This window comes from Colletes gigas, unplaced genomic scaffold, assembly GCF_013123115.1.
Source record: "Colletes gigas isolate AHSC1104 unplaced genomic scaffold, ASM1312311v1 Colletes_gigas_Sc00022, whole genome shotgun sequence".
NCBI classification, from domain to species: domain Eukaryota; kingdom Metazoa; phylum Arthropoda; class Insecta; order Hymenoptera; family Colletidae; genus Colletes; species Colletes gigas.
Window position 1 is genome coordinate 1,492,936 of NW_025106651.1, and position 23,510 is coordinate 1,516,445.

General features: G+C 39.0%; 1 protein-coding gene across 1 annotated transcript in view; it reads left to right on the plus strand.

Annotated features, from left to right (window-relative positions):
- The window catches only part of LOC122401202 (acetylcholine receptor subunit alpha-like 1), a 234,824-nt gene that overhangs the window by 205,683 nt on the left and 5,631 nt on the right, over nucleotides 1-23,510 (plus strand). Inside the window, exon 6 of the mRNA XM_043403184.1 lies at nucleotides 9,908-10,951. Coding sequence (XP_043259119.1) covers nucleotides 9,908-10,951 — 1,044 coding nt within the window. The remainder of the gene's footprint in view (nucleotides 1-9,907; nucleotides 10,952-23,510) is intronic.

The window sequence follows — 23,510 nt, forward strand, 5'->3', positions numbered from 1 at the left end:
AACAGTGGGGAAGTCAAGAAAGAGGAATAGGGTCGACGTGTAATCACGTCGCTATTGAACACATTTTCCGACAAAGGGAAGCCGTTTTGCTTTCGTTTGAAAATATTTTACCAGTTGAATTATATTTTTGGAAGCCTCGTAACAAAATTTATCGATCAGCGAGAAGAATATTCGCACAATTCCGTCGTCGATCGAACAATGTTGCTATTTTATTTTTCGAAACGTTCTTCTCCTGAGTCTTCTGCTTGCCTAAACTCTTGTTCCGTCCAATGATATCGCTGGGCGTTTTAGTATCCCTGGATACGAGGTAAAACGTGCTAACAGACGTCGATAAAATGCCGGGATTGATAGATTCCACTTGACGGAGGCTGTTGAAAGCCCTTTTCTGTCTGCGTTCTCTTACGAATTTCAGCGTTTAGGATGCTCGCAGGATGCTAAATCCTGGGAACTATCTTGTCTTGAGTAGTTGCTTTTAACCTCTTCTGGGCCAGAAATTTCAATCCTGGAGGGATTTCTATCGTTCGGGATAACAAATTCAGTATCTTAGAGTTGCGGAAAGCGTATTCTTTTCATTTTACCCCCTAAAAAATTGTTTCTTTTTAAGCAAGGATTATATTTCTGTTCTCGATAGTTTCCAAATTTTTGCGAAGCCTTATACTTCTTAACAAAGATGTTGTAAGCAACCTTTAGGTTTGTAATGAATGAGTGCAGTTACATTATGTGAGAGTTTCGATTAAAGGCATTGCCGACTATGTGTGTGTGTATCGCATGAAGTATGCATTTAGAAGTTGTTCATTTTATTAGTTAATCGTTTGATAATAATAATTTAGTTAGATACGTTCCAGTCAGCTTTCCGTGCAAACCATTGTATTAAGATATTAAAGGAAAAATAATTAAAATATCGTACAATGTCGAGTAGTAATTGAATTCATTAAAATTTATATGCATAGAGAAAAAATCAAGCTATGCAGGATGTTCGATCAACCTAGGGAAAAATTTTAATGGGAGATTCTAGAGGCCAAAATAAGACGAACATCAAGAATATCAATTTCTTGAGTGAGGCTTCGTTAAAAAGTTATTAAAAAATTAAATTTAAAAATTTCAAATCGTTCTGGAAAAATTATTTTTAGATGCAGGGGTCAATTACAAGCATTTTTGGTTAACAGACATACCCTCGAATTCCTACTCAGTTTTTAGAAAAAAATTCCTTACCGAAAATATAATATAATGTCTGACCATACCGTTGATATGTTTCCCTGAATATTTATGCGTATCTTTAAAACATCATAACTTCTGAATGGCTTGGAGGATTTTAATGTTTCAAAATGCAAACAACGCGTATACCAATGGAGAATATGTACAAATACTAAGAATATTGGAAAAGTTGTTCCTTAACGTCGTAAAGTTAGAAAACCCCCATAAAAGTGGTCCAATTTTCAAACAGCCATAACTCCTACAATAGTGAATATAGTTCGATGAAACTTTTTTCTGAAGTAGACCTCATGGGTATCTACAAAAAAGTATTAGACAATGTTTTTGTTGGGAGTCAAACAAAATTATTAAAAATCAAAAACGAAAAATCGACAGGGGAAGCTGCTGAAATTTGTCGACGTTAAAAAATTTGTTTGAATCGTTCTGGAAAAATTATTATCAGTTGCGGGGGTCAATTACTATCATTTTTGGTCAATAGATATACCCGCAAAATCCTACTCACTTTCGAGAAAAAAATTCTTGACCGAAAATATACTATTTGGCCGGAAGTGTTTCTATAACTCTTTAACGAAGCCTCAATCGACAAATTAGTATTCTTGATTTTCGTCCTATTTTGGCCTCTAAAATCTCCCATTAAAATTTTTCCCAGGGGTGGCCAAATACCCTGTATAATGATTCAAAATATCCTATCTTTAATCTAACACTGTGCTGCTCTATACAGTTGCTAAACTAGTGCAAATTTACATTTTTGCACTCACTCTATATTGCACAAGGAGTCCATGTGACCCAAGAATCGACAAAATGGAACAGAAAATAAACACTTTGTCGGGAAAATATCGTAATCGATGGAGACCACTTATCGTTAGTTGGACCTCGATCGAATTGTTTGTCCGCGTATTTCACGGTCTTAAACAACCCCCGATCTAAAACGAACTGTTTTTCACGGCGAGAAATATTTCACGCCGTTGCTCGTCCGTACATAGTAGACGTACAATCTCTCGATACTGCTGCAACATCCGTGGCAGCCATCGACAAAACGTCACGTTTCATCGACGCCGTTTTTGAAGAGTCTTCTCGCTTCGCCAGCGTCCCTCCCCCATTTCCACTCCCACCCTCGGACAGTGATGAAACTTTTCTCACCGATTGACGGATGCGCGTGTTTCGCAACAACCCTTGTTTCTTCTTCGATTCCATGGCTCGTTCGCTCGAACGACCGCCCACTCCATAAATCCATGATCTCGTGTCTAACGAGGCGAACAACCTTGCCTGAAACTTAAATTGAAATTCATGGCCCTTTTTGATTCCCCTATGCCTGGAGACTGCGAAATTGGAAACTTCTCCGTGCGGAAATAGGCAAACGACACTTTACAAATTCAGTTTCGCTCGATGGATCCTCCCCTGTCGTTGATTCAATTTATTTTAAATTTGCTCTCGACGCTGGAACCGATGCTTGTTCTCAGACTATCGATACATTTACGTTTTAAATTGATAACCTTATAAGAACCAATGAAATCGAAACCACTTACTGCGGAAGGATATCTACCAGAGTATAAATTTCAACGACCGAGAATCGAGACAAAGTCGTTAAGCACGGATGACAAATTCGCGGGAGATATATTTGTAAAATCCTTAATCAATATTCCGTATACATATTTTACTCTCGTTTTAGCCCAATTTTGTATAAAACCTACTTCGGCTAAAACAGAAAATTTCTTTTAGTATCGACTTGATTGCAAATAATCAATCATTATTTTCTAAGTACGTAGGAAGTAGTAAAGAGTCCTTACGAAGTATTAACTGAAAATTATAACTCTAGAATACAAGGAAATGTCTTCTAGTATCGACTTGATTGCAAATAATCCATCATAGTTTATTTTGTAAATACGTAGAAGGTAGTAACGAGCCTTTACGAGGAATTAAATGAAAATTATAACTCTAGAATACAGGGAAATGCCTTCTAGTATCGACTTGATGATTGCAAATAATCAATCATGGTTTATTTTCTAAGTACGTAGAAAGTAGTAACGAGCCCTTACGAAGAATTAAATGAAAATTATAACTTTGGAATACAGGGAAATGTCTTCTAGCATCGACTTGATGGTAAATAATCAATCATTATTTTCTAAGTATGTAGAAAGTAGTAAAGAGCACTTATGAAGAATTAAATGAAAATTATAACTCTAGAATGCAAGGAAATGCCTTCTAATCTCGACTTGATTGCAAATAATCAATCATGATTTACTTTCTAAGTACGTAGAAAATAGTAAAGAGTCTTTACGAAGTATTAACTGAAAATTATAACTCTAGAATACAGGGAAATGTCTTCTAGTATCGACTTGATTGCAAATAATCAATCATGGTTTATTTTCTAAGTACGTAGAAAGTAGTGAAGAGCCCTTACGATGAGTTAAATGAAAATTATAATTCTGGAATACAATGTACGGAGGCTTTCGATATTTTCGTTTCACTCGTCGAAACGCGACAGGGGAAAAATAATTTCGAGCGGACGGAAGACCACGACGATTTCGGTCCCGTGGAAATCCATTTCCATCGTTTCCTTCGGGGTCCCGATGACCGTAGGACCTTTCCACCGTCGGACAGATTTATCCTGCCCCGACAAATTCACCTGTCCATGGATTTCAGCGGCTAGCAACCGTTGGGAGAATAAATCCCACGTCTCGAATGATAAACCGTCCCCGGCCACGACGCGGCGACCGTTCTCTCAATACTTCTACTCTTTCATTTCCGCGTTTCGATTCCGGTTTCGTTGCGTTGACATCGAGACCCCACCTACGACCCCGATCTCGCGTAATCTGTTTGCTCCGTGGAAGAAACGCCGCGGTTCGTTTCCACTTCCGGGGGCTCTCAAGTCGACCGGAATCGTTGATGACGCTCGAAGCGTACGCAGCTTGATGACGGAGACGAGAGGAGATCCAAGAGGATCCTGGATGAAATATTACGGGGACGTAGATCAGTGATTCGCGAGGTACACGAGAATCCTTTTACTTAAGCTGAATAAAACAATCGACGATCCGGGGCTACCTTGAAAGAGTCGGTTGCCTTGCACGATATATCGTCGATGGTGAATAGTTAAGGGTCCTATATCGTGAAAAATTAAAAAATATCTTAGACAGATCCAACAACCCTGACGGATACGTAATTTATTTTTCAGTTTAAGTATTGATTCTTTTTTCAAAGATAAAATGAGTTTATGTAACGGAGTGTCAAGACTTTTTCTATTGGATCCTCAGTTGTTAGTCGTTTCAAAACGGTTGACATGTCGGAAGAGACGGAATTGGAGGCTGAAGGTGCCGTTTCCTAGAAAAACGTCAAAGGTCAGTAGGTAGTTCCACGGGATTGGCATTCCGTGGACGACTTTGGTACCGTCATTACGCGTCGCGGGTTAACATTATGGATCCCGGAGCCACGGAGATCCTGTTTCAGAGGTCCTTACTTTGTGTCGTTATTTTCGTTCCAATCGCGGTTTCTGGCACGCTCGACCCATACCTCGTTACTCACTTTTCCCGGCGATTCCCTCGACAAAGGAAGTGTACAAGACATCGAGTAGGATGCTCGACCTACTTCGACATATCGACAGCATCGTTTTCCTTATTTCCTCCAAGACGGTCAATCGTGGTTCAACAAGTACTCCGGAAGACGGGAGGATAATCATCGGAGATGCTTCTTCTCGTTCCCTCGATGACGTCACCGGCCCAGAGTAGCGTTTATCGGTTTTGCGGGGCTTCCCTTTGTCGGTTATCAATTGAAATCACGAAATAACCACCCAGTTGATTCCATGGCCGTGGAACTATCGATCGCGAAACCGTTGCAATCGCTATTAAAATCCTACGTTCTTCCAATCGATGGAAATTACGAAATATTGGGGGATTTTTATTAGCGATGGTTGTAATTAATAAAAGGTGTCGATGCGTCGCTTGACCTTCTAATAAAGCGAATTTTAATGTTCACCACACGTTGGGATACTTATTTCGTAATAAATAAATATTGTGATTATCTTTTTATCTCAGAGCGTATTTTTATCACGCAAATAATTTTAATGGGAAAATCTAGAGACATCGTTAAAGAGTTATTAAAAAATTAAATTAAAAAATTTCAAATCATTCTGGAAAAATTATTTTCGGTTGCGGGGGTTAATTACAATCATTTTTAGTGAATACACATACCCCCGAAATCCTACGCACTTTCGAGAAAAAAATTCCTTACCGAAAATATAATGTCTGCCCATACCATTGATATGTTTCCCTGAATTTTCATGCGTATCTTTAAAACATCATAACTTCTGAACGAATTGGAGGATTTTAATGTTTCAACAGGCAAACAACGCATATTTTAGTGTAGAATATGTAGAATTTCCAAGAATATTCAAAAAGCTGTTCTTCAACCCCGTAAAGTGAGAACAACCTCATAAAAATTGTCCAATATTCAAACGTCCGTAATTTCTACAATAGTGAATGTGGCTCAATGAAATTTAGTATGGAACTAGAGCTCATGGATACCTACAAACAAATTTATTAAAAATGAAAAACTAATTTTTTAAAAAAATCGACAGGAGATGCCTAAATTTTTCGGAGAAAAAAAAAAATTCATACTGTTCTGAAAAAATTATTTTCGGTTGCGGGGGTCAATTGCAATTATTTTTGGTTTATACTCATACCCCCGAAATCCTACGTACTTTCGAGAAAAAAATTCTTTACCACACTCTGTATAAATCACTCAGAATTATAAGAACTTCAAAAATGTTAATTATGTGGACATTTTATGAACGTTGAAATGATAGGACAACTTCGTTGCGTTATTTAGAGCTATCCTGCTTTGTTTGCGTTTATATTAATATTAGTTACGGTTGTTAATAAACTGTTTGCAAGCGAGTGTATTTAACAGTTAGGATTTTCGTAAAAATCGTATCTCGTCGGTCCGAATGACTTCGCTCCGCATTGTCGGGGCGCAGAAGTTCGCTGCTGCGATCGCGAAAAGGGAACGGGACGACGGAGACTGGTCAAACAAAATGAAGAAACGAAAGCAAGAGCTGTGGTTAACGCGGCCGGCGATCTCCTCGCGAAGCTATCGAGAGATCTTCTTAGAAGTGGTCCAGAGAGGATCAAGGGGCATTCCGCGAGTGGCGGAAGTTCGATGGGAGGGAGATTTGGCTCCACTTTTGCAAGTTTATTCCCGGTTCCTAGATTCGACTGGTTCCAGAGAGCCGGCTACCTATCCCGCCACCCATTAGAGGTATCCAATTTCTTTCGTTCGTTCTTTCCAACCTTTTCCTTGACTTTTCTTCGGTCCGCGTTCTACCCTCTTTATCCTTTGTTTTGTTATTTTTTTTTTTAACAATTCGATACAGCGGATGAAATCTTAGAAAAGTCTCCCACGGCTGAGGAAGGAACGATTTTTAATATAAATTCTATCTCTGTGAAAGATAATTTTGAGAATAATCAAGTGTATATTACCTGTATTGCAAATAGAATAATTTGTGTCCGATATACGGGATCCGTCGAAACTTTTAGCAAGAAGTCAGGAGGAAAACGAAGAGGGTAGAATAGAGGGTTGAGAGATTCCGCGTTTATTCCCGACGTCCTTCGCAGACATTTTTATTTTTGGCCGGAGTGTTCCTCATTTCCCAGTTACGCGACGTCTTCTGAAATACCCTCATTATTCATCTTCCCCTCTCCCTTTGTCTCCGTTTAACTCTCAGGCACGTAGATGCGCAAAGATACACGTAACCCTCTGTCATACGGCTCCTTCCTCGTAATGCTCCTTATCTGGGACCTCAATTAGACGGTACGCCGTGATAATCTTTGAATGAACCGGTCTGAATGTACCTACCATTACCGTTTACCAGATTATCTGCTTTAATTATAGCGCGGTAGCAAATATTGTTCGGTAGCAGGAGATTGCGAGACCCTGGAGAAACGAAAGACCAAAAAGTGATTTTGCGAACGAATGCCCGATTAGAATTTCTGCGATCGCTCGTGTCGTGATAAGCACGTTCGAGGAATTAATACAATTTTAGTCCGTTTAAGATTGTTCTCCCTTTTTTAAATTACATATTTACCTTTTTTTAATTCTACGCGTTGAAAAAAGATAGTAAGGGTGTCAGGGATGGTTACAGGCGTGTGGTCGGACTCACAAGGAACCATCGCGAACGGTCCGGCTTCGATTTTGATGAAACTTTGTACACTTATAAAGCAGCCAAAAATAATCGACACGTATTTTTTTTTAGCTGCTGTAACTCGAGTTTAAGGGGTGAAACCACCCCTTGAAGTTTTGGCTCGAAACGGCTATCTCGAAAACGGAAAGAGATACAAAAAAATTGTTAATGGGCGAGGTTAATGGTTTCTTATGTACAATAACATGGTGTTAAAAAATTTAAAAAAATACAATTTGTTTATAACAAAAAAAAATTTATTAACTTAATTTTTCATTTTATTGAAATTTTCATAATGACAAAAAATGACGAGCATTTTATTCCAAATCCATTGGTATGCGATTTTTTAAAATTGCCTCTTACAGTTTTGCAGATTTTGATGATTTACATCTTGCGCGCACATTCATTATGGTAGTAGCCGTTCTAACTTTGATTTTAATGAAGCATTGTAGGCTTGCACTAAATTATACAGTAATAAGTAGCGAGTAATAATATCAGTAACAAGTTTCTTAACAGCAATGAAAAGATTTTTTTTTATGCCCACCTATGACATTGTGGCAAAGGGGGAGCGATTTATAAATTATAAATACATACAGTGTGTATACCACTAGATAAAGATACACTTATTATTCTCATGATGTACTTGCTTTAAAATACAAATTGAATAAATAAATATTGTCATTTCTGCGGCTCGCCTATCATGCAGTTTACGCACGTTATCTAAATCTTCACTGTTGTGAAAGCATTCTGTGTAATTTGTATAATAAAAATACGTGTCAAATGAGATTAGTATGTGCATCTGTATCTCTGTTGTTATTAACATTCTTTAAAATCGAGACGGTTTTTGTAATAAACATGATAAAATGGGTATATTGAAATGGAGTTTGTATTATACCTTTTGATAACGTGACATATCGTAAAGTTAATTAAATTGATTGCCCTTGTCATGTGAAAATAATATTTGTTGGTAGATAAGTGGGAGAACTTGGATATATATATATTGCAATTAGCTCTTTATAAGCGTGTAGAACATTGTTGGTTATCCATACAGCCGAGGTGCCGATTCTGGGCATTTAAACGTTGCACTTATCCAGCCAATCTTTTGTTGCATATATCCAGGTTTTACTGTATTCGGAAAGATGGTTTCTTGGTGTATATTGGCTCCCACAAAGTTCGTGATTATTTAGCAAATAGAAAAGAAAACAACACTTATTTGTCAACACAATAGGTTACTTAGAATTCGAATACATAGACATAAATCGAGGTAACAGAAAATGTTCAGTGCTGATATATGAATGGTTCAATTCGTACAAGTTCTTGAAAATCTGAATCTAACCCTTTAAATCTTGAATTCTGAGCTCGTTCTGGTCGTTGATTAAATACAAAAATTCTATTATGCGAGGTGTCTTGATTTGCAACTCGGAGCTGGCCCATCCCGTATGGGTCCCACCCACTATGGGTGCAGGTATCTGGGCCCAAAATACCCCCTTGTAAACTAATTATCGCGCGTGTCGCGTAAATGGCTTTAGTATACGTCAATTTCCTATTGTCGAGTGAGGTAGTAAGATGGTAAAGTTGCAAATTCCTCAAATTTAAGTAAGTCCGGTAAATTCTGTGCTATCAAGTAATTTGGCGGGTCTTGAACCCTCGTACTATTAATGTTTGAAAGGAATAAAGAACGCGTCTCAAGCTGTTCGACAATAACAGTGTTTGAAAGTCCAAACAGTATATTTACGATACGTGTTAAGGATTCTAAAGGAACCTTAACATCGCGGGGTTTGTGATGCGGACGTGACTTCTCCACTATTTTTGAGAATTAGGTCTTCGAGACATTTTTACTTGACAAATTAGGATACGGTCATTAAGGAACCTTCAAACTCCGTACGGGACTTGGAATCCTTGGAGCTCTTCCTTGCCTCAATAGCGATTGACTTGTTCTTGGGGGCTTTGGCTTTCCTCAAATTGTTTATTTAAAAAGAAGCAACGTTTTCGCTCGCCCTAAGCATGGTGTACCTGGACACTGGACAGCAGGGTGGGCGTGAATGTTGCAAATTGTTAGGAACCGCACTGCCAAGGTGACGACGATGAGGATTGGCTTGACCAATCCTCCCTCCGGTAGGCAATGTTCGTTGTTGTCACCTTGGCAGAGGAAACCGAGGTTTCCCTATGGGAAAAATCAGGACGGAGAGTTAGATTAATTTTGACAGAGTTACGCCTTCACATTTAGTCTCCGCAAGAATTCATTCCTGCGTAACAGAAGCATCGTCTTCTGTGGGTAAAGGTCAAGGGTACACGGTTAAGGAGCACAGAGTGGCTGTGCCATAAGGAACGACCACGAGCAACAGTTGTAAAAACATTTCAAATATTTGTTCGTGGCCGAAACAATACGCATTGTCCTTCGTTCATCAATACGCATTTGATCTCAGCCTAAACACTTCCAACGATATCGTTTGCCTCTCGTGTCAACGTTCCTGCGGTTTAAACATATGCTTCTTACATGATATCCGAATGATCTTTGCCCCGCAGGTCGACTTGAGGCACCTGGCCCAGACCGAGGACTCGAACCGCATCGACGTCGGCATCGACCTGACCGACTACTACATTTCCGTCGAGTGGGACATCATAAAAGTGCCTGCCGTGAGGAACGAGGAGTTCTACATATGCTGCGAGGAGCCCTACCCAGATATCGTGTTCAATATCACCCTGCGCCGCAAGACCCTCTTCTACACGGTGAATCTGATTATACCGTGCGTGGGCATATCTTTCCTCTCGGTGCTGGTGTTCTACCTGCCCAGCGACAGCGGCGAGAAGGTGTCGCTGTCCATCTCGATACTGCTGTCGCTGACGGTGTTCTTCCTGCTGTTGGCCGAAATCATACCGCCCACGTCGTTGACGGTGCCGTTGCTCGGCATGTACCTGCTGTTCACGATGGTGTTGGTCACCCTGTCCGTGGTGGTCACGATCGCCGTGCTGAACGTGAACTTTCGCTCGCCCGTCACCCATCGTATGTCCAATTGGGTGAGGGTGGTGTTTATACAAGTGTTGCCGCGGTTTCTCTTTATGGAGAGACCGAGGAAGGACGACGACGACGAGGACGAGGACGCGGGCAGAAACGGCGCCGTCGGCGTCGACGTCGTGACCGTCGACGGCGAGCCGCTCGGCGACGAGGACGACGACGACGACGTCGAGGCGAGCAACGGGAAACAGACCGAGGGCATGCTCACCGATGTGTTCCATGTACCAGAGACTGATAAATACGACACGTACTACGGCAAGAGGTTCAGCGGGGAGTACGAGATACCCCAGCACGGGTTGCCACCCTCGGCGACCAGGTACGACCTTGGCGCCGTGGCGACCGTCGGGACCGTCGCGCCCTGCTTCGAGGAACCGTTACCCTCGCTGCCGCTCTCCGGGGCCGACGACGACCTCTTCGGCCCGGCTGGCCCCGCATACGTTCATGAGGACGTCAGCCCCACCTTCGAGAAGCCGTTGGTTCGCGAGATCGAGAAGACCATCGAGGATGCCAGGTTCATCGCTCAGCACGCCAAGAACAAGGACAAGTTCGAGAGCGTGAGTACTATTCATTTTTTTTTTATAATAACTTATTATCATAATAGAGCCAGATTATTATCATAATAGTGCCAGGTTATAATAACAGATTATGAAAGAGAGCAAATTATAATTTGGGCCCTTGGCCCGCCAGGGGACTCATAAGTAAGGCAACCCTAGCAGTTTTCAATTTAAATTAAATTTATATCTGTCGATAATTAAATATTACGTACTTTAATGAATCAAATACAAAATTTGAAATATTCTTAGTTCAGAGTGAAGATCACATTTGCAATGATTATAGGGGTTGGTAACATAAAATAATTATACAGGGTAGCATGTGGGACCCACTTTAGAACAAAATTCTACACATGAAAACAATAAAAAAAGTTCACGTAAACATACGTCCTATTACCTTGTTTTCAAGCTATGTCGAGTTGTATGTTGGTATAATTATTTCGAAAGTGCCTATTAATAGAAAGGGTAAGACAGTCAATAAAATATCTCCAGGCCTGTGTTCAGATGCAACAAGCTCATTTCGAACATTTGTTGTGAAGGTGAGCAAATATGGTGTGTTAAAGAAGATCCAATAGGATATATGTTTATATGAACTTTTTTTTATTGTTTTCATGTGGAGAATCTAGTCCTAAAGTGACACCCAGTATAATTAATTACTTGATTCTTTCATTTCATAAGAATTCCAAAATACTTAAGACAACTTTCGTCTGACTGAGTATAACTAGTTTGTGATATTGTTGTCATTCTAGAATCGTCCAAAAAAAGAAAAAGAAGTGTTAACACATTATTTAGAAACTTCTTTGGTAGTTACTGGATTTCCTTAAAACTGTTGAACATATACAAAAATATTTAGTAGAATTGTTACATATTAAATTATCCAAATAATTTACACGGTGATTGTAGCATTTTAACAAACAGTCGAGAAACGCGTATTAAAAGTATACAAATTTTATATGCGTACAGTTCCGAAATTATTAATGCTTCCTGCATGAATGAGCCATCATTAGAGGCTGTAAAGCTTCCTCTTTGAAATGGTTCTTGGTTTATGTCGATTTGGTTTTTCATTTTGGAAATATCGTAATTTAAATGAGGAAATAATTTTTTAAAGTTCATTATCTTTGTATCCATCTAACGAGTCGGACCTCTCTCCCTCTTTCTCTCTCTGTCTTACACACATGTGACTCGTGACCGAGTGACGTAATGTTCACTACGATCACATGTGGTCAATGACCTCGCAACGTAAACAATGCAAAGTAAACAAACGCTTCGAACCCTTATATCTCCAGAACTAATTACGCTATCAGCTTGAATGAACACCCTTTTAAAGGACATTTCATCCCCTATCCTATGAATATAACAATTATTATTATTTATTCTGTCTTCTATATTTATTTTACAATTTACTTTGACGCTATATATCCAAAGAAATTTCAGCAATTTCTAGTTTTGAATTCAAATAGTAATATAAATTTCTCAAGTCATATAAATTAATAAGGTCTACAGGTTTATGAACATTTATAAATCAGTGAATCCATGAACATGAAAAAATAAATACATTTAACAGTTTAAAATTTTTGAGTTGAGATACCAAAGGAAATAAATTTGGGTAGAATTTATGAATTTTAGCGAAGTTAGAAAAATAAGTACCGAGACAAATTTTAACCCTTGATTGAATTATTGCAAGTATAAGCTAATAATTATTTAATATATGTCAATGTTATTATTTTAAAATTTATGTTATCCTCTATTAATTCATTATTTTTAGAATACTTCAAAGGAAAGTTGATTTCCATTTACCAATTTGGTAAAAATCAAAATTACGTAAAATAATTCAGTTGTGATTGAGAGTCCATTTAAAGGTCATGATAGGTATGACATTCTAATCGTTAACGATTCAATTTATTATTCCGTCGATATTATCCAAGTATCCTTCCTCGAAGTCGTGGGAATGTTATTGAAAATCGAACGACTGTAAATCAGCGTTGGAAATCGATGCCTCGGTTAGGAAAGTAGAACGATGCACGTTGAAATAATAAAAGCAGCGTGTTCGTTTGTGCCGCTGGAGGAATATCAAGCGGGAGAACGCGAGGCCGTCGGATCGAAAGAACGCTCTTTAATCTATACGAGTAACCCCGCGTCATGGGATCGGTAATGGCCCGTGCGAATCACAGCGAATCGACCTGGCGCTGGCTGTGATTACCAGCTACGGCTCAGGCACGCCCCGGTCAGCGAAAGCAAATTATAACGAATCAGCCGCGGTAGTCGTGATTCGAAACCCGATAGAGTAGCGGCAGTAGTATCGGATCGTATTAATCAGCCGTAAGCGCCTCAGGATCCGATGGCTGTTAATAGGTTCGTTTCCGATTGTCCGGCGCCATTTGATTTCAACGATTCCTTCGATAAAATTCCTGTCCAGGGTGTCCGCGCTTAGGTCCAAGGGTAGATGAAATTACAGTGGATCATCCAACCCCGCTTAAACCAACTAAAACAATTCAATCAGAAATCTACTTGCTCCGATCGTGTTAATCGCTGATTCGAAACTCGACGAGAATTAAATTTTACTTTGTTAAGGTATAACTGATACAGAGAGGGAATTTTTTTGTACAAAATAATAGTTTGGGACTCTGAAAAATAATATAAAATAGGCTCTTCTCCTTTTTTCCAAACTATGGCTAACAAAAGGACCTGTTATCTGTTAGATGCTCTAGCCTCTGCAATTTTGTTAATTTTTTTAATTTCTCGCCTCGTTCGATGAAAAATTCAAATGTAATAATATTTTTCGAGTATTAATTTTCAAACTCCGTCGAGGCCGAAATCATCGACGCGGGATATTGCACATGCTATGGATGCGATCAATAGTATTTTGTTTATTCGCGTTCGATGCACACAGAAAAATTTCATTTCAAAGTTTATTACATGCTTTAATCATGATGGGAAATTCATGTCGATCGGTGACATCGTATTTTTATTAAAAATGCTTAAATGTTTCGGATGTTTTCTATCCATCAAGGGGTGGGAATTATTGTATAATTCAGCACTGTTATCGACGATGCAACTGATGAACTCCGGACGCTGACAGTTTAATTATTTCTTCCGAAATTTCTACACGTGGGGCGCACAAATTATTCGCTCTATGAAGTTTTGAATAACGAAGGATATTGAAAAATATTTTAAATAAATGCTACTTTTGGGGGCCTGTAAATTTTGAGGATGCAAAAACCATTTTTGTACCAACTTTTTATACCCTTTTGACCTTAGTACACGCAGTACAAGTTCCTGACATTTTTGGATATGTACAGGGTAAGACACGAATCCCCAAGATTTTTCAGCCCTTTTTGATGGTCTGGCAACAAAATGTTTCCTATCGAAGTTAATCAATATTTAACTGACAAGAAATTACAGATGAAATTGATTTTCGATAAAAAATTAAGGCCACTGTTATATTTTTAACGAGACGCATTCAATGGCTTGTTACACTATAACAAAATTGGCATGAATCGATTGCCACAATATTTGAAATTTTTCGACGATACATAACACTAAGCCCTCACATTTGGACGAAAGCAAATGAACATAAACATTATGAATGCTCATTTATCCAACTTCAGAACATAACACACAAAATAAAAGAAAAATTTATACTAAATTTATATAACATGTATAGAAATGTACAAAGAAGTTCTCTAATTAAAGCTACACATAAGAATTTAATACCAAAAATAGAACTTTGTATTGCAGAAGATAGAATGTAGTTCGAACATTTAATTTAATTACTAATTACATACACCTTTTTAACATTCGTGTCTTCAGTTCGGTTTTATATAAATTTTTATTTTATTTTGTGCGTTAAGTTCTGAAGTTGAAAAACATTATGCTATTAATAAATATTATGCTATTAATAAAGAATAGTGTTATGTATTGCTGAATTATTTTAAATATTGTGGCAATCGATTCATGCTAATTTTGCCTTCAATCATTCCTTCAGTTATCTGAATGAAGGAACATAAAAATATAATAGATATCTTAATTTTTCATCGAAAATCAATTTGTTTTTAAATTGGAGCAACTGCAATATCTTGTCAGTTAAATACTGATTAACGTTCGATACGAAACATTTTGTTGACAGACCAAAAATAAAATATAATAGTAATCTTAATTTTGTATCGAAAATCAATTTGTTTTTAAATTTGAGCAACTGCAATATCTTGTCAGTTAAATATTGGCTAACGTTTAATAGAAAACATTTTGTTGTCAGACCAAAAATAAAATATAATAGTAATCTTAAATTTTTATCGAAAATCAATTTGTTTTTAAATTTGAACAACTGCAATATCTTGTCAGCTAAATACTGATTAACGTTCGATAGGAAACATTTTGTAGTCAGACCATCGAAAGGAGCTGAAAAATCTCGTGGATTAATTCGTGCCTTACCCTGTATATTCCATATTGATGAGCACTGCATGCCAGAATGATCGAATTGATCAGATCGGTAAGTGTACGCAAATGATTTGAACGCGTGGTCGTTTGTCGTGAGCCCGCGAGCGGTCGCGTCGTGCATCCTCTGTCGCGAATTACGTTCCCTCCTGTTTCAGGAATTAATTCTTGCTACCGTGCAGGGAAGGGGGAGGGCAACGTGAAGCCGCCATAACCGATCGTTACCATCGGGCAGTCATTTTCCATTTGGACTCGACTCGAAATCGGTCCGCGTGCCACGGATGCTAACGAGCGTCCCGCGGCGCTCGACGCTCGGCGTCCAGGGCGCACTAATGTCCCGTGACAAGGGTTTTAATTAAAATCGTGATTCCCCTGGCTGGCTCCCGCGGACTGAATGCGAGAGAGAGCGAGCAAGTTGGCCAGCGCGGAAAGCGCGCGCGTTCCTCGTCGCCGAAGAAAAAAAGAATGTCTACACGCGGTGGGTGATAAAGACAAAAGGACAACGAGTTCTTTGAAGGCGGTGGCAGCCTGGTTAGCGTATTATTAGTTGGGCAAACTACCTCTTTACCGTCGACGGCACGCTTCCACCTCGCGTTCCGCCGTGAATAGGCGAGTTAACCAACTCCGCTACGCGCTTTGACTTCGAGCAAAGACCCGTTCCGGCGTTACGTGACGATACCAGAGAAAAAGAGACGCAGGTAGGCCCGATAAGCCATTCGAAGGTCGCTGGCGATCGTTCCCCATCAATCTTCGCGACGCTGACGTCCGCCTCGACGATGCACGGGCGTCGGCTACGGTGAAACGTGATAAAATTCACCTAAACATCACATGCTGTCACTTCTATTGAATTAGGAGCAGTCGAATGCATTTGTTTTCATTGTATTAGAGTTAAAACGATCAGATCCCCATGTTAACTGTACAAGTGCAATGGAGAATCCATTATTTAGTAAAAGTACGTAAAAATACGCCAATAATAACGTTCAGGTGTCTGTATACGAGCAAAACATAGTCGTTTTACGGAGATACATAACAGAACTCAGCTAAACATCAAATACTGTCACTTCTATTGAATTAGGAGTGATCGAATGCATTTGTTTTCATTGCATTAGAGTTAGAACTCCGTTACGCTTCCGCGGGGTGTAGACTCGTTATGCAATCGTCTGACCAGATCTAGAATTTTCTACTAGAAGTATTTGGTGGGGAAATATTTGTTCCGAAGTTTCTGCACCCACGGATACAGAATTTCCCTAACAGAGTGAATTAAGTAAAATCTATTATAATTGTTCCCTATCTGGTTGATAATTAGAATTTTATTATAAACAAATATAACGTAATTTAAAATATATTTTTCATTCTCCACCTTCTTCAGACCTGGAATTTTCTACTAGAAATATTTTTTTCGAAGTTTCTGCACCCAGGAATACAAAATCCTTCTCCCTAACAGGGTGAACTAAATAAAATCTATTATAATTGTTCCTCTATCTGGTGGATAATTAAAATTCTATTATAAACAGATACAACATATGTAATTCGAAATATATTTTTCACGGGATTCTCCACTGTACCTGGATCCTCGAAAGAATACATAAACAAGACCTCCGCGTGTTGTCGGTCAAGTAGCAGTCGATAGGAATTGAAATACGAGCGAAATGAAACAGTTTCTCAGGAACAGGATTGGTAAACGGATTATCTGGCTCGAGCAACGGCTATTTGGAGTTATCCTTGGTGATTCACAGCTCGATAAAGCCATCGCGAACTGCGCACATTCCGTGAGAAATGGTTGACCACGGTCTGACCATATTCGGGATTTTCTACTGATAGGAAATTCGAAGAGCATCCGAGATTCCATGAACGGTTTTATCATCGATATATCGCCAGAGACAACACTGTCCCGTGACAAATTATTAAGAGGAACAGCATTCTCGAATAATTAGTCAACTTTTGCCCAATTTATCGTGGATCATTCCTATAGAATAATAAACTCGAGGTACATGTTAAGAAGGATTTATTTTACGGCGGTCGGATGATACAGTCGCGAAGTTTTAACGATCGTTAAGCTCGCCAAAATTTTCAACAAATTACAAGTGGATCGTACATAGAGCGGACGTGTTTGCGTCAAAGTTTCCCCACATCAGGCAACTTCGTCCCAAAGTTTGGCCAGCTTCGAAGAGGTAAAACTCCGGAAATTGGTTCAGACGTTGACGTCCTCTTCATCCTGAGAATTTCCAAGTTGAGACATTCGTCCGAGCTGACCGTAAATTCGAACAAATTTATGCTTCCTGTGCTATATCTGCATAGGAAACGTGTCACGCGACACAGTTCCACGAATCCATCGTGTATTGAGTTTACTCGCTTTCCAGCTAAAGAACTCTTCGTCCTCGGAACGGAGCAATGTTCCATACACTTTTAATACTTCTAAAAACATAGAAATTTTTACCTGACACTTATCTCTATACATTTCAGAACCAGGAAATGACAGTTAATTTGTTTATTCGTTTGGCTTATCATAGATCTAAGATTCCTCAATCTGTGGAAATTGATTACTGAGGAGTAACTTAAATGATGTCTCTAACCCCTTGCTATAGAATAACGTGTCTAACTCGTTACAAGTTCTTCATGTCAAGTTTCACAATCATAAGGCTAGTCATCAAGTCTTATATATTAAAATCAACACATTTTTACATTCACGAGGTATTCGTAAAACAAGTATATTCTTTTTCGTGGCCTTGTACGCACAAATCTAAACGAATTTAAATAGTATACGTTTGAAAAATTATTTGTAATTAAATCGTATGTTAAGGGGTTAATATAAGGACTGAATCTATTATTAGCGCATATTCAGTCAGTTAGAATTGAATTTCCTCGAATTTAGGGAACAGTCTATAATAGAAGCAAGCATTGCAGCATCGCAATAATCGACCAAGGATTGACATATTATAGATCTAATTGTAAGATTCCTCAATGTGTGAAAATTGATTACTGAGGAGTAACTTAAATAATGTCTTTAATGTAGGAACTGAATCTATTATTACTACATATTCAGTCAGTTAGAATTGAATTTCGTCGCATTTAGAGAACAGTCTATAATAGAAGCAAGTATTGCAGCGTCGCAATAATCGACCAAGGATTGAAAGAACACAATCCTCAAGAGTTTAATTTCGAATCATGTTAGGTAAGTTATACAGAATGGAGGGCAACCAACCAACATGGAGGATGTAAAGGAATCGAATCGCAAGCCATGTAAGTTGTACCACTCGAATGCATAGGAGGCCTTAAAGGTCGAATCGTTGGACCGCGTAACTCTCTTTTAAAGAAGCTACGCAGCTTCTGGTGGGACCGCAAGATCGCAAAGGTTCCTTTCATCCACTCGAACCCTCGAATAGGTCGGGAGTAAGATTTTTCCTCCGTTTTTCGATCGCCCCGTTCGCATGGAACGCGTTTGAAAAAGATCCAGGCGGCCGATTGAAGCGCGTCAGCGTTTGCAGGTAGCTCGAGAACGCCAGGGCTTAACAAATTTGTCGACGCAGCGGGTGGCGCACCTGCTTCCCGGAAGTTACGAGTTCGCCGACTGACCGTCGGTCCATGAAATCCGCTCGGAACACTCGTTCTGCGGCGTTCAAACGAATCACGAAACAGTTAATTTCGCGACCGTTTGTGGTCCAGCTGTACCGCGCGGACGAAACTACTGTCTCGTTTTAATCTCGTTCGGGGGAGCATGTGTTCCGGGAAAATTGAGTAATGTCAGTTATTGGCGAGCGTAGAGCCTTCGGGGAATGGTGCATTCGATTGCGAAGAAGACGATATTCGACTAAGTCAGAATCAAAGTTATAATCGGTGTCGATCAACGCTAAATGCTCAGATAGAAGGTCAAAAATAAACAATCTTTAACAAAATATACAGAATGTTCTGCATTTTTCCGTACACGCTTCAGGAGTGTGTTCTGCAAGAAAAACTAAGACTAAAATGTTATGTAACAAAAAACCCACAAATGCTTTGTCAAGAAGTTATAACAAAAATATGTACTGTGAAGCTCAGAAATTCAGAACATTAAATTAAGAAAAATAATGTAGAATAAAATAAAATCAATCTCTTGCAAGCATTCAATATCGTGAGTTTCTTTACAATTTACTCAACATAAACCTGAACAATAGTTTAAAATTTGATCGAAGAAAGAATACTTTAGCTCCCGAGATAGATGATAGAAACTAAACTCTAATAAAGAAATGTTTAACTTATCTACATAATTCTACGTTAAAAATATTTTTTCGTACCTGGACTATCAGATGCTCTCTTTAAACAAAATTTTAGTAAATAAAAAAACATCACATTTCATATTTTTGTCTTAACTTCTTAATAAAGTATTTATGAATTTTTTGTTAGATGACACTTTGGTGTTATTTTTACTTGTAGAAATATGTATGTGAAACATCCCATAAGATACTCCTAATGCTAAACCCTCAAATCCCTATCCTCCGTTCCAACGTTTACAAATTTCTTTCATTTCAAACGGTGGGCATAAAGTCCCCCTCGCGTACACGGAAACGCGGAGACCCATTCTGCGTTTTCAGCGACGCATAACGCGTGCATCGACGTAGACACGGGGGCACATTTGGCAGCGAGAGGAACTCCACCGCAGTGCGTTCCCGGGCCAGACAGTTCGCGTCGATAATTCATGGGCGCCGCCGCGACTTTCCGCGTCCCCGATCACCGAGCTACCGGCGGAGTTTCGCTCTTCCGCGGCAACCGGAAGTCCCCGGTTGACGTGGCCAGCGCGCGGAAATCGAAGCATCTCCGGGATCCGCGGCTCGAGAGATCCGCGCGCTGGATAGATCGAATTTCGCCACGATCTGCCTTGGTCCCGCACGCAGATCCAACGAGCCGAGATTCTGGATGAAATTCAGATTCAAAGAATATTTGGAACCCGTTCTCAGCTGAATCGATCGCTTCTTCCACTCGATATCGTAAACTTTTATAAAATCGGTTTATGTTATTATTTAATTTCACTTAAGAATTGCAGGACTGAATTCTAAGATTTTCGTCTGTTAATCTCCGTTACCAAGTTTTCTATTTTAAAGGACATTCAAATAGAATTCTTAGAATTGTAACACGCTTATACTTTCAACCGAAATAATTTATGTTACCATCTGACGAAAATGATTTCAACTTCCAGAATCTGAGTCTTCATTAACGTCGAAAACTTTAAGATCTAGGCAACGAACTATCGTGGAAGCAAATCACGTCCATGGTGTAATAAATATAAGTTTTCTGGATGTACAAAGTTCGCTTACCCTGTGTCGATTTTTTATAACTTTCTTTAACGCTGTACGGAAAAGTTGTTTAGTACTTTTTTGTAGGTATCTATGAGCTCTACTTCCAGAATAAATTTCTATGAAATCCATTAACTATTGTAGGAGTTATGGGCGTTTGAAGATTGGATCATTCTTATGGGGTTTTTGTTACTTTACTGGGTTAAGGAACAACTTTTTCAATATTCTTAGGATTTCTACATATTCCTCACAAAAATACGCGTTGTTATGATGTTTTGAACATACGCATGAAATTTCAATAGAATATTTCTGGTTAGACATTACATTTTCGGAATGGAATTTTTTTCTCGAAAATTCGTAGAATATCGAGAGTATATGTATTCACCAAAAATGATTGTAATTGACCCCTACAACCGAAAATAATTTTTTAAAAACGATTTGAAAAATCTTTTTTCGACCCAAAATTTCAGGGAAATATGTCGTGTATAGTCAGACATTATATTTTCGATAAAGAATTTTTTTCTCGAAAATGCGTAGGTTTACGAGGGTATATGTATTCATAAAAAATGATTGTAATTAACCCGTGTAACCGAAAATAATTTTTCCAAAACGATTTGAAATTTGTTTTTCTCCGAAGCTTTTATGAATTTGGTTTATACTATTTTTATGAGTTTAATTTCACTTAAGAATTACAGGACTGGATTCTAAGATTTTCGAGTATTAATATAATCTCTATTGCCAAGTCTTCCATTTTAAACGAAATTCAAATAGAATTCTCAGAATTGGAATACGTTTATACTTCCAACCGAATTTATTTATGTTACGATCTGACAGAAATGAATTCGACTTCCAGAATCTGAGCCTTCGTTAACGTCTAAAATTTTAAGATCCAAGAAACGAACAATTTTGAAAGCAAGTCACGTCCATGGTGTAATAAAAATAAGTTTCCCGGATGTACAAAGTACTTCAAGTTGCACGGCGAAAGATAGCACATGAATTATGAAAGAATCGAAGGATAAAAACGTGGAATCGGATAACAGCGAGGAAATCCATATTCTCACGATTCCCTCGAGGCCGTGGAATACCGAATAAGTTTGCAAAGAATATATTGCGTACCAAACATGGCAAAACAGGCGCAGTAATTGCAATTTTCCTTGAAATAATAAGAATTGATTATTCTGTTAAAATTGAAGACACCCTGTAGGCCCGTACAGCGCGTTATCGATGAAAATTGCTCGCGACACGCCACGGGAACCGCGTCTCGTATCACAAAAACGGATCCTGAGTTTCGTTTTATCGCTTTGCTATCAATTTTCTTCCCGTTCGCGATTACATTTTAATCTGCAATTATTTCGACTACGACGGGAGCGTTCGTAGCTGAAAAACTTCCCCCGTATAATAGCGCTGTCCATAAAAATTGCTGTCTGCAACAAAAAAAAAAAAGTGATCGATTAAATTTCAGCCGCAGAGAAGTAACGATGGTGGGAGAGAGCTGCTCGCGTTTTCAACGCGCCAGCATTGATAGCACCCTTTTTACGCTCGAGTTTCATAAAACACGTCTGTAATATCGGAAAAAGTGGAACGTAGAGTGTAATAATAGCGCCGTTACTTCTAAGGGTCGCCCGTTAAAACAAAAACGATATCCCACGACACTTTCTGGAGACACCAGCCTTCGCCGGGCGAATTATCATATTTTCGGCTGTCGAAGTTCCGGGACGAACTTCGTCGCCCGCCGGCCAAGTAACTATAAAGTGTGCTAAAAACTACATTCAACTTCGTAACTACCAGTGTCCCCTTCCCCCCTCCGTTCCGTTGCCCCCCCCCCTCCCTCCAACGAAACAGCGAGTCAAACTTCCGTCAGCCGGTCGTTTCCTGACTAAGTTCTTCGTCAAAATAGTTACTGAAAGATCGGCAACTTCGAAGCCTTGGCGTCTCGATATTCTACGAGACGAACTGGACTTTCGAATGCAGGCCACGTGGGGACTGATAAGTACAATCTTCGAAAATAATCCTTAAAACTTCTCATTATTAAAAAGAAGTTCACTCGGTTTTCTATCGATGTTCAATTCTGCTACTATTTATTAACCGTTTGAGTCCCAGGGGATATTGAAAAAACACTGTCGAAGAATCCCGAAAAGCGCAATCGCGCTTTCTCTAAATGAGTACGAGAAGACCCAAGCAGCGCGATATCGCTTCGTTTATTTTATGTTTTGCACATTTGTAAGTGTATAAATATTTCTAGTTTTGTTCGATCAAAATTATTAAGAAGATAAGAATGAAATACAAAATATTTTATTTTGTAATATATTATTGCACTATTATTATAGTATTGTACCTATTTTGAAATGTATTATTTACCTTAGGAGAAGGAGCTGTGTGATGTACTTGCATGAGTAAATTTGAGTGCGCGACTTCAACAGTCAGTGACGCACCGTCAGTTGTCCACAACGATCGAAATGTGCTGGGTTTTCTCGACATAAAATCTGAACTAAAACAATGTCACTGCATTGGTATCGGTGGAAAGTTTACTTTCTTCATTTATTTCGACGTCGCATTATCTGTTCAGAGGCTTCATAATATAGATGGAAAGGAAAATAAAAGAGAGAAAAAGCATAACACGTATTTCAAGGTCTTCTTCGATAATATTTTGTGGAAGAAAGCTATACAACTTCGTTTTTTTCGAAATTTTTTTCCACTTACAATACTGCAACATCTCGAAGTTCGCGTCGTTCACGTTTTCTATTGGCAACGATGGCTCGATAGAACGTTATGCAACGATCGAGAGACGTTCCCGAATGTGTAAATAGCCGAACGGAAACGACGGCTAAAATCGAAGGATGCAGCGATAATGGCGCGATAGA